The sequence below is a fragment of the Bos taurus genome, chromosome X (assembly GCF_002263795.3).
Source record: "Bos taurus isolate L1 Dominette 01449 registration number 42190680 breed Hereford chromosome X, ARS-UCD2.0, whole genome shotgun sequence".
NCBI lineage: Eukaryota > Metazoa > Chordata > Mammalia > Artiodactyla > Bovidae > Bos > Bos taurus.
Genome location: NC_037357.1, coordinates 133196813 through 133212038, shown reverse-complemented (window position 1 = coordinate 133212038; position 15226 = coordinate 133196813). Strand labels below are relative to the sequence as shown.

General features: G+C 50.1%; 1 protein-coding gene across 3 annotated transcripts in view; it reads left to right on the top strand.

The window, feature by feature from the left end:
• Window positions 1-15226, top strand: part of SHROOM2 (shroom family member 2) — a 142035-nt gene that overhangs the window by 70664 nt on the left and 56145 nt on the right. For all 3 annotated transcript variants that reach the window (XM_002700461.6, XM_024988426.2, XM_024988425.2), the window contains exon 2: window positions 783-934. In XM_002700461.6, coding sequence (XP_002700507.3) covers window positions 783-934 — 152 coding nt within the window. The remainder of the gene's footprint in view (window positions 1-782; window positions 935-15226) is intronic.

Here is a 15226-nt window from a genome sequence, read left to right as displayed (position 1 = left end):
AAACATTGAAAGAAACCTGTTACAGAAAAAGTCCTAGGTGCAGGACTTTAAAAAAAATAATTTTTTTTTTTGGCTCTGGTGGGTCTTTTGTTGGTGCACGTGGGCTTTCTCCAGTTGTGGTGAGCAGGCGCCCCTGTCCACTTGCAGCCTGTGGACGTCTCATTGCGCTGGCTTCTCTTGTTGCAGAACACGGGCTCTTGGGCGCACGGGCTTCAGCAGTTGTGGCCCCCCGGGCTCTGGAGCCCAGGCTCAGCGGTTGTCGTACACGAGCTTTCTTGCACTGTGGGACATGGACTCTTCCCTGACCAGGGCTCTAACCTGTGTCTCCTGCTTTGGCAGGCAGATTCTTTAACCACGGGACCCCCAGGGAAGCTCTAGGTGCAGGATTGATGGGTGAGACATAACTTGTCAATAATTTTAAAACACCTATCTTTTTTTTTTTTTTGGAGGGAGGAGATCCGGAGAGCAAAGGGGTCCGTCTGGATCCCCTGTTTCTGGTGTGTTTTTGAGTGTGTGTGTACTCTGCTGCCCCTTCCGTAAAAGGTAGGCCTTGCAGATGTAGACTGGATGAGGGGTACACACCAGGAGAAGGATGCATCCCTGGTCTCCCACAGGGAATCGGGGCCCAAGCTGGATCCCTTCACTCCTGGGTCGTTCTGAAGCCGGTCTGAGAACAGGTAGGTGTCACAGAGCTGTCACTGACACGTCCTTCTGTCTGCGTCCTGGGGACTGGTTTGCTCATTCGGTGGGGGGAGCTCATGGACCCTCTTTCTGTATTGCAGGTTGAAGAAGGCAGCAAAGCCGCGGCCGTGGACAAACTGCTGGCCGGAGACGAGATCGTGGGCATCAATGATGTCGGTCTGTCCGGGTTTAGACAGGAAGCCATCTGCCTGGTGAAGGGGTCACATAAGACCCTGAAGCTGGTGGTGAAAAGGTAAGACCCGGGCGTCAAGCCTTGTTTACGGACAGAGATGAGCAGGCCAGCAAAGCGTGGACTCTGTTGGCTGCCCTGTGTCAACTGTGACAGTCCCGATGTGGACATGTGTGTGTGTGTGTGTGTGTGTGTGTGTGTGTGTGTGTGTGTGTGTGTGTCTGTGCATACATGTGTGAGCGTGTACACTTAGGAAGTACATGAGTGATTCATCTCTTGGCCAAGGATGAATCCAACTTCACAAATTTGAAAGATTACCTTTTCTTCTTTTTTTTTTTTTTTACTTAGTTTTATGTTGGAGTATAGTTAACTTAGCTAAAGCTCTGATACTTTGGCCACCTGATGCAAATGGACGACTCTTTGGAAAAGACAGCAAGTTGAATCAGTTATACATACATATATATATATACACACACAAACACACACGCTCTTTTTTAGATTCTTTTCCTGTGCTTGTCACAGAGTATTGAGTAGAGTTCCTGGTAATGGTCAGTTCTTACAAGATTCCTTCTTTAATTACTTCTGAGTGTTAATTTTTGACTTGTGAAGTGATTTTGATTCCTTAAATCTTATCCCTGGCAATAGCTGATTCTCTAAATGAAGCAAAGTGTCATGGCCCAGTTTTAACACAAGGTGGCAGGCTACCGGATTTTCGGGTCTCATGCTAATGTGGAGTGATGTACGCGGACATCCAGGTGTTTCTAGCACTGTGCTGAGCTCTGGGGCGGGCAAGCGTACTTGCTTAGAAAGCAAATTGTGGATAGGAGTTGGGATAATTTGAGGGGGTCAGAGAGTGAAATTGGGGACCTGATGCTTTTACAGGCAGGAACTAGAACAGTACAGCTGGGCAGCTCAGAGGTATTGGTGATTGTTTTGGGCCACGCTGGCTGCAAAGCTTGCCGGCTTCCCTGGTGGCTTAGCTGGTAAAGAATCTGCCTGAAGTGCAGCAGACCACTGTTCGATTTCTGGGTTGGGAAGATCCCCTGGAGAAGGGAACGGCTACCCACTCCAGTATTCTTGCCTAGAGCATTCCATGGAATTCTTGCAAGATCTTAGTTCCCTGACCAGAGATCAGACTCAGGGCCCCAAAGTGATGGCACCAGAGTCTTAACCACTGCACAGCCAAGAAATTCCCGTGACTGCTTTTATATAGAGAAATAATCCTCCACTTGGTATTTCACAGTTGGCTCATTCATAGTACAGTGTTGACCTGCCTTTTTTAAACAGAATTAGTCCAGTCTTTTCCAAGATTGGCTGTAAATTTTAAAAAGTAAATTGACCTCCCCCTTGCACTTCAGTTTTTAGTACAGACTTGAAGACATATCCCAAAGGATTTTTTTTTTTGGAACCAAAATAGCATCTACGGAGGAGGTTCAGAAAGTGAAGAAGGAAAAAGTTTTGTTCTTTGCCGCATTAACGGAGCAGCCTCATTGCTCCGTGGAATAGGCGATGGTCCTCGTAAATCAGAAAACGAGTGTCCCGGTGTGGCTGTTTCTGAGCCCTTCAGGGTGGAGGGGACGAGAGAGATGCTGTCGTGGTGTAGCGTTTCTTTGGGGTCACCTCATCGACCTCTGCACTTTTAAAGAGGAGAAGCCTTTGGGGTTCGGTGTGGTGTGTTCCCAGGGGTCAGCAGCAGCTTGGTCCCCCAGGAGCGGTCAGCTGCGGTGACCCCAAAGGGTTCTACACAGTGCCCTCAAAGGGTTTGCTCACTGCGCAGTGTTCAAAACAAGCACTCTTCAGGGGTGGCTGCTGGAATACCAGCTACAGTTTTCTCCAAGTGTGATTTTTTATTCTGCATTTATCAGTACTGAGAGTGACACGTGGATGTGGGAAACCATTTCACTTTTCATGTCGTCGTTAAGTATTTATTTTTATTTATTTGGGTGTGCCGGGTCTTAGTTGTGGCACCTGGGATCTAGTTCCCTGACCGGGGCTGGAACCCCTGGCGCCCTGCATTCAGAGCGCAGTTTCTTAGCCACTGGACCACCAGGCAAGTCCCAATATTCACTTTCAAAAGGGAATTGCATGGAGTCCATCAGCCTTTCTCCCACCCAACTGCATCCCCTCGTTTTGCCTCTCCGGAGAGCGGCCGTGTCAGTACTACGCTCTTAGGTTTCCTTGGAGAAACAGGCGCTTGTGTGTTTACACATGAAAGTGGAGTTTGTTGAGCGCCCTGAGGTCTGACTCATGACTTGTCCTAACGACCCCACGATGCTCCGAGGTCTGGATGCTCCACTGTGTGGGTAACAGATCCTTTCCGCGTGGACGTTTATGGTGCTTCCGGAGTATTCATGCAGCAGACACTGCTGTGCTGTGGCGCCTTTGCACCCAAGTCCGTGTGTGTGTAAGTCATCGTGGTCCATTCCTCATGTGAGAGTTTCAGCTTTAGCATCAGTCCTTCCAATGAACACCTAGGACTGATCTCCTTTAGGATGGACTGATTAAACCTCCTTGCAGTCCAAGGGACTCTCAAGAGTCTTCTCCGACACCACAGTTCAAAAGCATCAATTCTTCGGTGCTCAGCTTTCTTCACAGTCCAACTCTCACATCCGTACATGACCACTGGAAAAACCATAGCCTTGACTAGACGGACATTTGTTGGCAAACTAATGTCTCTGCTTTTGAATATGCTGTCTAGGTTGGTCATAACTTTCCTTCCAAGGAGTAAGCGTCTTTTAATTTCATGGCTGCAGTCACCATCTGCAGTGATTTTGGAGCCCCCCAAAATACCTGAGTTTTCCAATAGGCAAAAGAATACCTCCCTGTGTGTGTGCTTTATCACTCAGTCGTGTCTGACTCTTTGCGACCCCATGGACTGTAGCCCACCAGGCTCCTCTGTCCATGGGATTCTCCAGGCAAGAATACTGGAGTGGGTTGCCATTTCCTCCTCCAGGGGATCTTTCCAACCCAGAGACTGAACCTGTGTTTCCACTGTTTCCCCATCTATTTCCCATGAAGTGATGGGACCAGATACCATGATCTTAGTTTTCTGAATGTTGAGCTTTAAGCCAACTTTTCACTCTCCTCTGTCACTTTCATCAAGAGGCTATTTAGTTCCATATTTTGCCATAAGGGTGGTGTCATCTGCATATTTGAGGTTATTGATATTTCTCCCGGCAATCTTGATTCCAGCTTGTGCTTCTTCCAGCCCAGCGTTTCTCATGATGTAGTCTGCATATAAGTTAAATAAGCAGGGCAACAATATACAGCCTGGACATACTCCTTTTCCTATTTGGAACCAGTCTGTTGTTCCATGTCCAGTTCTAACTGTTGCTTCCTGACTTGCATATAGGTTTCTCAAGAGGCAGGTCAGGTGGTTTGGTATTCCCATCTCTTTCAGAATTGTCCACAGTTTATTGTGATCCACACAGTCAAAGGCTTTGGCATAGTCAATAAAGCAGAAATGGATGTTTTTCTGGAACTCTCTTGCTTTTTCGATGATCCAGTGGATGTTGGCAATTTGATCTCTGGTTCCTCTGCCTTTTCCAAAACCAGCTTGAACATCTGGAAGTACATGGTTCACATATTGCTGAAGCCTGGCTTGGAGAATTTTGAGCATTACTTTACTAGCGTGTGAGATGATGCACATAGTAAGGACTTTTAAAACTGTATACTAAGTTATATTTTTTAATTAAATTATTATTTGTTTGGCTGTGCCAGGTGTTAGTCTCGGCATGTGGGATCTAGGACCAGGAATTGAACCTGGGCCCCCTGCATTGGGAACATGGAGTCTTAGCCAGTAGGTATACCCAGGAAGTCCTGTGAGTGCTTTTAAAATTGAGTTCTTAAATCAATAACATATATCCTTCTCTGCTTGGTCACTCAGTCATGTCTGACTCTTTGCACCCCATGGACTGTAGCCCCCCAGGCTCCTCTGTCCATGGGATTCTGTAGGCGAGAATACCGCAGTGGGTTGCTGTTCCTTTCTCCAGGGGATCTTCCCGACCCAGAGATTGAACCCTAGTGTCCTGTCTCCTGCATTGACAGGTAGATTCTTTACCACTGCACAGCCTGGGAAGCCCGTATCCTTCTCTGTCTAATCTCCCCATTCTCATCTGTCTCCATCCCTAGGCAATCACTACTCTGACATATATGTCTGAGAAGAGCAGTTTTCTAGTGTTTTATGCCTGGGGCTTCCCTGGTGCCTCAGTCAGGTAAAGAGACTGCCTGCAATGCCGGAGACCCAGTTTCCATGTAGAACTCCACAATAGATCACATACTTGTTTTTTGTTTTTTAAGTGATTATAAAGGCACTCTACAGTGAATTCATTGACTGAGCCACCAACACACAAGTAATCCAATGTTGGAGGTTGACCAGATGGCAGAGGCGGTTCCTTAACCCTTAATTATCTAACCACCCCAGGCACCTTAAGAAAAAGGTGGCTTTTCTGATAAAGACTGAGGACAGCTTAGGGTCCTGATGGTGAGAGTGGCCAGTGCAGCTTGGGTTGTTCTGGGAGGATCTGCGGAAAGGCATGTATGCACCTCAAGGTGAAACAGGCTTTGTGAACAACGTGCGCAGTTTTTTCTGGTTGGTTGGTTGGGTCTTTTTGTTTTTTTGTTTTCTTTTGAGGGGAGGGGTCTGTGCTAGGTCTGTTGTTGCACAGGCTTGTCTCTAGTTGTGGGGAGCTGGGGGGCGGTGGTCCACTCTGTTTGCGGTGCGTGGGCTTCTCATTGCAGTGGCTCCTGTTGTTTTGGAGCATGGGCTCAGTAGTTGTCACACGTGGGCTTGGTTGCTCCTAGGCCTGGGGGATCTTCCTGGACCAGGGATCGAACGCGTGTCCCCTGCATCGGCAGGCGGATGATCCTTCACCACTGGACCACCAGGGCAGTCCCAAAATGGGAATTGTGGTTGACATACTTGCCTCCCGCTGGTGACGTCTGCTGGCTGTGTTTGTCTTTCTCGTCCTTGCTGGAGTCACAAAGTGGAGACATCTGGTTTCTCGGGCCCCACATATCTTGTCGTCATTTAGAAGCTGGGGCCCAGAGGGCAGTGCCTTGGGGGACAGGAACCCCGATCACTGTCTGTCTGCAGCCAAGCTTCTTTCCCTGACAGATGAGAGCCGGCACTGCCTCCCTCCCAGGGTCGTGTTGTCAGGGAACAAAGAAGGGTCACAGGAGCCCCATAGGTGCACGTACATCCTCCTCTGAGACGCCCAGGCTCATCCTGGCATCTGCCTGGAGTCAGAGGACTCGGGGAGCAGGGGGAGCTGCTGGCCTACCTCCTGGGCACTTTGTTGTTCCCTCTTTCTTAGCCAAGGAACTGCTGCACACAGGGAAGTTCAGGATGTGGGAACGTCTCCGGGCTGTCTTCGGTATGCCTGTCTTCCCCGCCCCGGAGATCCTGATGGGCAGGCGTGGGAGGGATATGGGCAGTGGTATTTCCTTGAGGGCTGCCTGTATTTCCCTGAGGGCCGCCAGTTGTTTTGCTGGGCAGCCACCATGGTCACGCCACTGGCTTAAGCAAATGCGCTTGAAAAGGTTAAGACCCAAAACTGGGTCACTTGTGGCGTTTTCCAGATTAACGGGGGTGTCCGGAAGCCCCTCGCTGTTGGGGACGCTGTTGGAGACACGCTGAGGAACGGGGAGTTCTCACCAGTGCTGGGTTCAGGCTGTGTCTGCTGGGTGCTGTCAAACCTGGATTAAAAACCTCTGTGTGCATAGCGCCCGAACCTCATCCACAGTCCTCCGTTCCGGGCAAATGACCATACGTTCGGCTCCCTTTTAGGAGTTCATGGAATTTCAATCACCGTATGGAAAATTTCTTCTAAGTATCATGCTATAAACTATACAGTGACTCTTGGAATGGCTCTTTTGGTCCTTCTGCCACATTTATCTGGTGAATATGAATCTTGTTTACAATGAGCCTCACCTGCTGCTTCATCGTTCATTCCACTCTTGAGTGGTCCGCCCGCTGCCGTGAGCCGTTTTGCCAGGACCACACTTTCCATAAGGCAGATTCTTTGTTCCTTTCTGCCTCTTTGCCGGACGCCTTAAAGCCTTCTGTGACTCTGATTCCAGGCTAAGCTCACAGTCAGGAGCAGATTAACACCCAGGGATGCAGGCTTTTGCTGCAGGAGGTGGTGAGGGTTAGCCAGACGCTATGGCATAGTGACACATGTAAAGAAGGCAGGTGTCCGCTCCAGTGACAGCACGCACGCCTGCTCGGAGCAGGTTTCCTGCCACATGTGTGGGTTTCTCCACAGCTCTGAGGTGCAGTGAGCTCTGCACTGAGCCAGCGTCGAGTCCGGCCTCCCATCTGCCTCTGGTTCGTCCCAGCTGTCCGGAGCAGGCTGCTCTGTGCGTGGCCCCAGCAGTAATGAGCGGAGATGCTCCTGAAGCTGCAAGAGGAGAGGGGTGGCTAGGACTGGGCAGGTTGTGTCTCCCCCTCCCCATCCCTTCCCCCGCTCCACCTCCCTTCTCCCCCACCCGCTTCCCCTCTCTCCCTTCTCCTCCCCTTTCTCCCCTCCCCCTTCTCCCATTCCTCCCCCTTCTCCCCCTCCCCCCTTCTTCCCAGCCCCCCTCCCCTCCTCCAGAGCTCTTCCTGGAACAGAAACTCTGTGTTCAGGGGGATGTGTATCTTACTGGAGATGCTTCCCTCCCTCTCCCGCTTCTCCTTCCCCCTTCTCTCTTCTCCCCCCTTCTCCCCCTCCCCCATCTCCCCCATTCTCTCTTCTCCCCCGTTCTCCCCCTCCCCCCCATCTCCCCCCTTCTTCCCTCCCTTCCCTTCTCCCCTCCCCTATTCTCCCTCTCCTCTTGCTTCTCCCCCTCCCCCTCTACTCCCTTCTCCCCTCCCCCCTCCCTTCTCCCCTTCCCATCTCCCTTCTCCCCTTCCCATCTCCCCTCTCCCCCTCCCATCTCCCCTCTCCCCTTCCCATCTCTCCTCTCCCCTTCCCATCTCCCCTCCCCTCTCCCTCTCCCCTCCCCTTTCCCTCTCCCCTCCCTTCTCCCCCTTCCCCCATCTCCCCTTCCCCTCCTGGAGAGCTCTTCCTGGGGCAGAAACTCTGTGTGTTCGGGGTGTCTGTCTTACCCAGGATGCTTCTGCAGAGTGGTCTGAGAGACATCATTCACATTTTAGGGGAAAAGTTTCTGTTTTGAGCGTTTGGCGGCTTCTGGGCATTAGCCACTATGCTTGCTTGCTTGTTAAAATAGAGTAGACCCACGGGTTTATATTGGGCAGATGTTGTCTTGCTTGGGAGGGTAAAAAAAAACACCACAAAGATCAGACTTGTTTTTATTAAATAAAATGGGGTGGGGGGGAACTCACACGGAACAGCACTGCCTATTTGGGGAAAGGTTGCTTCTTTTCAGATGTAGATTTAGTATATGGCTTAAGCAAGTGAATCAGGTGAATTATGTGACATGTTTCCTGCTCTGAGCCAAGAAGAGAGTGGTAAACAGTTAAGGTTTGTGTTTCGTTGAAAGGCATGCAAGTGATGTTGATGAAATGTGGTGTGGAAGAGGCGATGGTTTCCAATATATTAAGGCACGCAGAGGATGTTGCACATATTTTTGTTTGTACACTCTTAAGACTCACCAACTCTGTTGCTTATATTTAGTTATGTTAATTTATATTTATAGTTAGTTATGTTAATGGTTGCACCTTTTTTTTACTTATATTTAGTTATGTTAACGGTTGCACCTTTGAGTGTCTGTGGTATCTTGACCAAAATATCCATTGTAGGGTTGAAATGTAGCCAAGAAAGTTGTGTTGGTACCTTTATAAAAAACATCGAGTTGAACGAAACCGTGTGTTCAACAACTGGAGATATGCGCTATGATTTGTGGTGGTTTGGACAAAGCATTTTTAGCGTTGCTGGTTCTGGGTTGGGCTTCACTGGTGGCTCAGTGGGTAAAGAATCTGCCTGCCAATCCAGGGTTCCATCCCTATGGATTGGGAAGATCCCCTGGAGATGGAAATGCAGTCCACTCCAGTATTCTTGCCTGGAGAATTCCCATGGACAGAGGAGCCTGGTGGGCTACAGCCCCTGGGGTCGCAAAAGAGTAGGACACAACTAATCCAGTAAACAACAGCAGCAACAACGGAGCTGGGTGTTAACAGAAGTTAACAGAAAGACAGCCCAGTCATCTGGGTCTGTCCCCCTTCTGCCTGTGTTCATTGTGTGACGTGTCTGTGTGGTCTTCCCTGTGAATACATCTGGGGAACAGGAGTGGCCGAGACAAGTATGCGCTTGTCCTGGCTAGGGGACAGGTAAGGGGTGCCCCAGTCTAGTGGAACCCTGAAGCTTTGATCCCATGCGGACGCTCCTCGGCCAGGGCATTTGCCTAAAATGCTGCTTTGATGTCTGGCGTCACTTTCAGCCATTGAGGTCGCTTGGGAATTTTTATCTTCACTTCTTTTCTCCTTCTGTATAAGGGCAGGAAATACTGGCCGCTTAATCGCCTTTCATCAAGAATGATGTCACCATCCACAGCTCCGTGTTGTCAGGTCACTGCTTGCAGAGGGGTGGGGGGCGGGGGGAAACAGTTCGCCACTCAACAGACTCTCTGACGTGTGTTTTTTATTCATTCACGTATGTCGGAAGCGCTCCAGCCAGGCTGCCAGCGTCATCCCCTTGGTTCCTGCCCTCGGGGGCACTGGCAGCTGAGCGGGTGATGGGCAGGGACCCAGAAAGCTCTTGACGGAAGGAAGGAGGGCGGGCGGGCTGAAAGCCGACCCCCACATCGAGCTGTCCTCTGAAGGCTGAGCCAGGTTGGGGATACAGACGTGGCCCATGTCAGCAATGCCAGGGCCTCCTAAAGAGGCTGGCAAAGGGGATGCTCCAGGGGTGTGTGGTTAGCCTGGGGCTAGAGCTGTGCATCTCAGACCCCAGCTCGCCTCTGAATGGCCAGAAGGCCTTGTGCCAGTGCGGGCTGCCCACCCGGGGAGCACATGACAGCTCTGCAGGGGCCTGGGTGTCACTCCCTGGCAGCTGGGAGCCGCTGAGGGTTGCGGAGTGAGGGCCCAATCTGCAGAGCTGAGTTGCGGGGACCTTGGAGCAGTGGGAGGCAGAGACAGCTCTGGAGACGGAGAGGCTCGAGGGGCTTGACCAGGGCAGGAAGGCAGCCACAGCTCAGGGCGGGCTTCATTGAGTGTCTGTTGTTGTTGTTCAGTCGCTCAGTCCCGTCTGACTCTTGGGGACCCCATGGACTGCAGCACGCCAGGCTTCCCTGTCCATCACCAACTCCTGGAGTTTGCTCAAAGTCATGTCCAACAAGTCGCTGATGCCACCCAACCATCTCTTCCTCTGTTGCCCCTTTCTCCTCCTGCCTTCCATCTTTCCCAGCATTACGGTCTTTTCCAATGAGTCAGCTCTTCGCATGAGGTGGCCAAAGTATGGGGTTTCAGCTTCAGCATCAGTTCTTCCAATGAATATTCAGGACTGATTTCCCTTAGGATGGACTGGTTGGATCTCCCTGCAGTCCCAGGGACTCTCAAGAGTCTTCTCCTAGTGTCTGTAGGCTGGTGCTTTGAGATGTGTTGGTTTCAAAACACTTAATAAAAAGGGTGTTTGCGGTTTTGGCTTTCCTCCAGCCCGGAAGCACCATCAGCATCATGCAGACCTCTGTCCCCCTGCGTCCGGAAGCTCCAGGGGCTCCCTGCCTGGAGCTCATCTTGGCCACCCCAGTACTCAGTGGGAAGCATCTGCAGGACTTTCCAGGCTCTCCTTTATCTTCAAGGCCCTCCCCACTGCTGTCTACTCCGACTCTTGCTTTTAAGATGGCCCCGAGCGTCACTTGGGGTTTTATTCCCCAAGAAGTCTCCCCATGGCCAGTGACACCTGCAGCCCGCTCACTCTGTGGTTCCCCTGTCACGGTGTCCAGCCAAGGCCCTGCCTTCCCCGCTGGCCTCCCAGCCTGCAGACCCTGTATTCTCAGGCCCACCGTGCTTGCGGGGACCACATGCAGGCTGTGTTTATTTTCTGAGGCAGCCGCTGATTGCTGCATTTGGAAAGGTTAGGAAAATAACCCGGCATTCACGTGATTTTTGTTTATTGCTTTTTTTTTGAGAGAAGAATTCTCTGAGATTGTGAACATTTCACTCAAGGGCTTATTTTAATAATTGCTTTTTTAAAAACTCATTTTCAAGATCTAGATCCATTCTTAATATTTAGTGGTATCCTTATCATGTTTAATATTTGTGATCTAAATGTCTTCCTTTAAAAAAAAGAAAAAGACTACCTGCCATATAAAATTATTTTTAATATTGAAGTAAACTGGGATTCCCTTGTGGCTCAGAGGGCAAAGAGTCTGCCCACAGTGTGGGAGACCTGATTTCGATCCCTGGGGTTGGGAAGATCCCCTGGAGAAGGAAATGGCAACCCACTCCAGTATTCTTGCCTGGAAAATCCCATGGATAGAGGAGCCTGGCGGGCTATAGTTTCTTTTGCAAACTGAGATCAATTTTGGTGTGTACCTGGTGGAAAAGATTTCAGGGAACCCTCCTTAGGATGGATAATTTGATTTGGAAACTAGACAAGCCAGTGTTCTGCTAGTCAACACCATAGCTTTTTCAGCATTTACATGGAAGGAATATTAGGCTGAATTAAAAATGACACTTTCGGGACTTCCCTGGCGGTCCAGTGGTTAAGACTCCGTGCTTCCAATGACAGAGGGCCCAGGTTTGATCCCAGGTCAAGGAACAGGATCCTGTATGCCACACGGCCCCCCAAAAAAAGACATTTTAGAAGAGTGACAGTGGCATGCAGAAATGCCCACCCAGCCCAGCAGGCTGCAGAGAGAAAGGCCCCACCGGGTCTGTAGGACTCTGAACTATCTAAAACAGAGGGGAAGAAATGCAGAGAGATGTTACTCATGGTCATCTTTAGGTTACGGGTTATTCTACTAGTCCATGGAATTCTCTAGGCCAGAATACTGGAGTGGGTAGCCTTTCCCTTCTCCAGGAAATCTTCCCAACCCAGGGATCGAACCCAGGTCTCCTGCATGGCAGGCGGATTCTTTACCAGCTGAGCCACCAGGGAAGCTGTTTGTTGTCTTACCGGCCTTCTAATTTTTAAATGTGCCACGTTTTCTACAATACACATATGTTTTTTTTTTCTTTTAAGATTGTCCGAGCCGCAGTAGCCATTGGAGCAGAAAGGATGTCTCTCCTATTTGCTGGGGTGAACAGTCACACTGTTAGTGTCTGGGTGGGCATGGCTTGGACTCAGCCCCCTTGCATTTCTGGAACTGCTGGAGTTCAGAGCTCCCCGCTCAGTGGAGGGCATCAGCACCCCCTGCCCTGGCCGGATTTGGGCTCTTTTCTCCTGAGCATCCCTGCCTGCACAGCCTTGGGCATCTCTGGGCTGAGCTATGCCAGCCTCCTCCCTCCCGGAAAGGGGCGTCCTTGCTGGTTTCCCACAGCCAAGCTGGCTTGTGTCCGACTGGGGCCCGTGGTGGGGGAAGTGGGAGCAGTGAGGGGGGGTGTTCCTTCCATAGCACTCAGGTCCACTCCTGTTTGATGTCTTCTGGGGGTTCCCCGTCCCCAAGGGCTCAAGGGCACTTTAGCTGCGGTGTGGGTCTTCCCTACCCATACACATGAGGCTGTTAACCCCGAGCAGGTATCCCTTGCTCCCTCACATTGGGGTGTCTTGTTTTGACTCATCCTATGGCCCGTGCCTGGTGGCTCAGACAGCAAAAGCGTCTGCCTGCAATGCAGGGAGACCTGGGTTTGATCCCCGGGATCGGGAAGATTCCCCCGGAGAAGGAAAATGGCAACCCACTCCATGGAGAAAATCCCATGGACAGAGGAGCGTGGTAGGCTTACAGTCCCGGGATCGCAAAGAGCCGGATGTGACTGAGCGACCCCACTGGCTCACTGGTGGCCTGTGCACCCCTCACGGCCCCACGCTGGCAGGCTCCCGGGGGTTGAAAGCCACACAGTGTATCTTGTGTAGGAAGAAACACAAGTCTCCTGAGATGAGCATCTTATATCTGCCCCTCCTGTGTCTGTTCCACCTGGGGACTCTAGGTGGCGCCAGAGCAGCATTTGGTCCCCTGCGCCTTGCTGCCCAGTCTGGTCCCAATGACTGATGCCAGAGATCAGCTCTCAGCCAATCGCCCTCGTCTCTCTCATCCAGACAACCCTAGGGGCCACCTTCCCGGTGGTCCAGTGGTTAAAGATCTGTCTTGCAACGCAGGAGACGCTGATTCGAGCCCTGGTTGGGGAACCAGGATCCCACATGCTGTGCAGTGCAGCAAGAAAGCCCGCATGCCATAACTAGACGGTCCGTGTGCCCCACGGGATGCAATGAAGATGCTGATGTGCCACAACCAAGACCCAATAAATAAATATAAAAAATAAATAAATTCTTAAAAAAGAAAAATTAAAAAAACCCTGCTGTTTTAGCCACCAGAGGGGCTGACAAACCACCTGAAAAGAGAAAGTTGTTCGGTCGTGTCCGACTCTTTGCAACTCCATGGACTATAGAGTCCATGGAAAATTCTCCAGGCCAGAATACTGGAGTGGGTAGCCTTTCGCTGCTCCAGGGTATCTTCCCAACCCAGGGATGGAACCCAGGTCTCCTGCATTGCAGGCAGGTTCTTTACCAGCTGAGCCACCAGGGAAGCCCAGGAATACTGGAGTGGGTGGGTAGCCTTTCCCTTCTCCAGGGGATCTTCCTGACCCAGGAAACTGAACCAGGGTCTCCTGTATTGCAGGTGGATTCTTTACCAGCTGGGCTATCAGGGAGCCTCCCTTGATTCCCAAATATGTTTACTATGCTCTAGGAAAGTCTGAAGTTCTGACAAGAGCACACACATTTTAGGAAAATTTCACTGTCCCCAGTAGCCCAGTTCCTTACTTAGAGCTTGTGGGTACCACCCTTTCCACTGTGCTTTCATTTGTTTTTAAAAGCCATAATTAGTACTGTGACCCTTGGCTGTGTCTTCTCAAAGTAGAAGCATGTATCTGTGTATAGACATTGTTTAGTCACTCAGTCGGGTTTAACTCTTTGTGACCCCATGGACTGTAGCCCACCAGGCTCCTCTGTTCATGGGATTCTCCAGGCAAGAATCCTGGAGTGGGTTGCCATCTCCTCCTCCAGGGGATCTTCCTGACCCAGGGATCGAACCTGCGTCTCCTTGCATTGGCAGGTTGCCTCTTTACCACTGAGCCACCTGGGAAACCCGTGTGTAGACATACTTGGCTGTATTGTGCTTCACAGATCCTGGCGTTTTTTTGTTTGTTTGTTTGTTTTTTACAAATTAAAAATTGTGGCAGCCCTCTCAGGCCATTAGTGCCATTAGTTAGCCTGTTGGTGACATTTTTCCAACAGTACTTGTTCACTTTGTCTCTTTGTGTCTCACATTTTGGTAATTCTCACAGTGTTTCGAACTTTTCCGCCATCACATTTGTTACGGTCTCTGTGGTCAGTGATCTTTGAATTTACTTGCATTACTACTAGGACTCTGGAGGCTCAGAGGATGGTTAGCATTTTTTAATTTAAAATAAGGTCTGTACATTGTTTTCGTAAACATGCTATTACACACTTGGTAGACTCCAGTGTAATGTAAACACAACGTTTATATGTACTGGGAAACCAAAGCACTCATGTGGCTAGCTTTATTACCATATTTGCTTTGTTGTGAGGGTCTGGAGCCCAACTTAGAATCTCTCTGAGGTCTGCCTATATTATCTTTTAAAATAGGATGAGAAACATATACTCCTCTCAGGGTGCAGGACTGCCCCAGTAAACCACCTCTTTCCCACTCTTTCCTGTTACAGAGTTGCAATAATTTGCCACTAGGTGTGAGGCCTTTTCTTTTCCCAGCCTCTCTTTCCTTTGCCTGCAGTCTGTCTAGTTTTCTCCCTTCGTTAATTACCCGTGAAGGAAGATGAAAGACGTTCTGGATATTATAGCACAGAAAAATCTGTCTGAAAATGAAATTCATGTGGCCAGAAGCTTCCTTACGAGGATCTTGAGAAACTCTATGAGGTACAGTCTTGGTTTTTACAATCAATTTACTCCAGAGGTGGGATGGATTCATCCGTTTTATGCTTCAGCTTGTAGGCAGTTGTCATCAAGTCGACACCTTCCGCATTTTTGCCACCCATGGTTTTTTTTTTCCTCGTTAATTATCTGAGTCATCAGAAGGTTTGTGTTGTAAATAAGTTTCGGGGTTTTCATTACTATTCGTTATTGCATAAGAGTCTTTAATGTTCTTGCCTGTTGGAAAGAATGTTTGACATCCATCAGGTACTTAGAGGCTCAGTTGTGCCCTTCAGCTCCCATCTGGAGTTGCCCGTGGCGAGACTGGTCCGTCCTGAATTGCAGGAGCAGGAGAGGCAAGTGT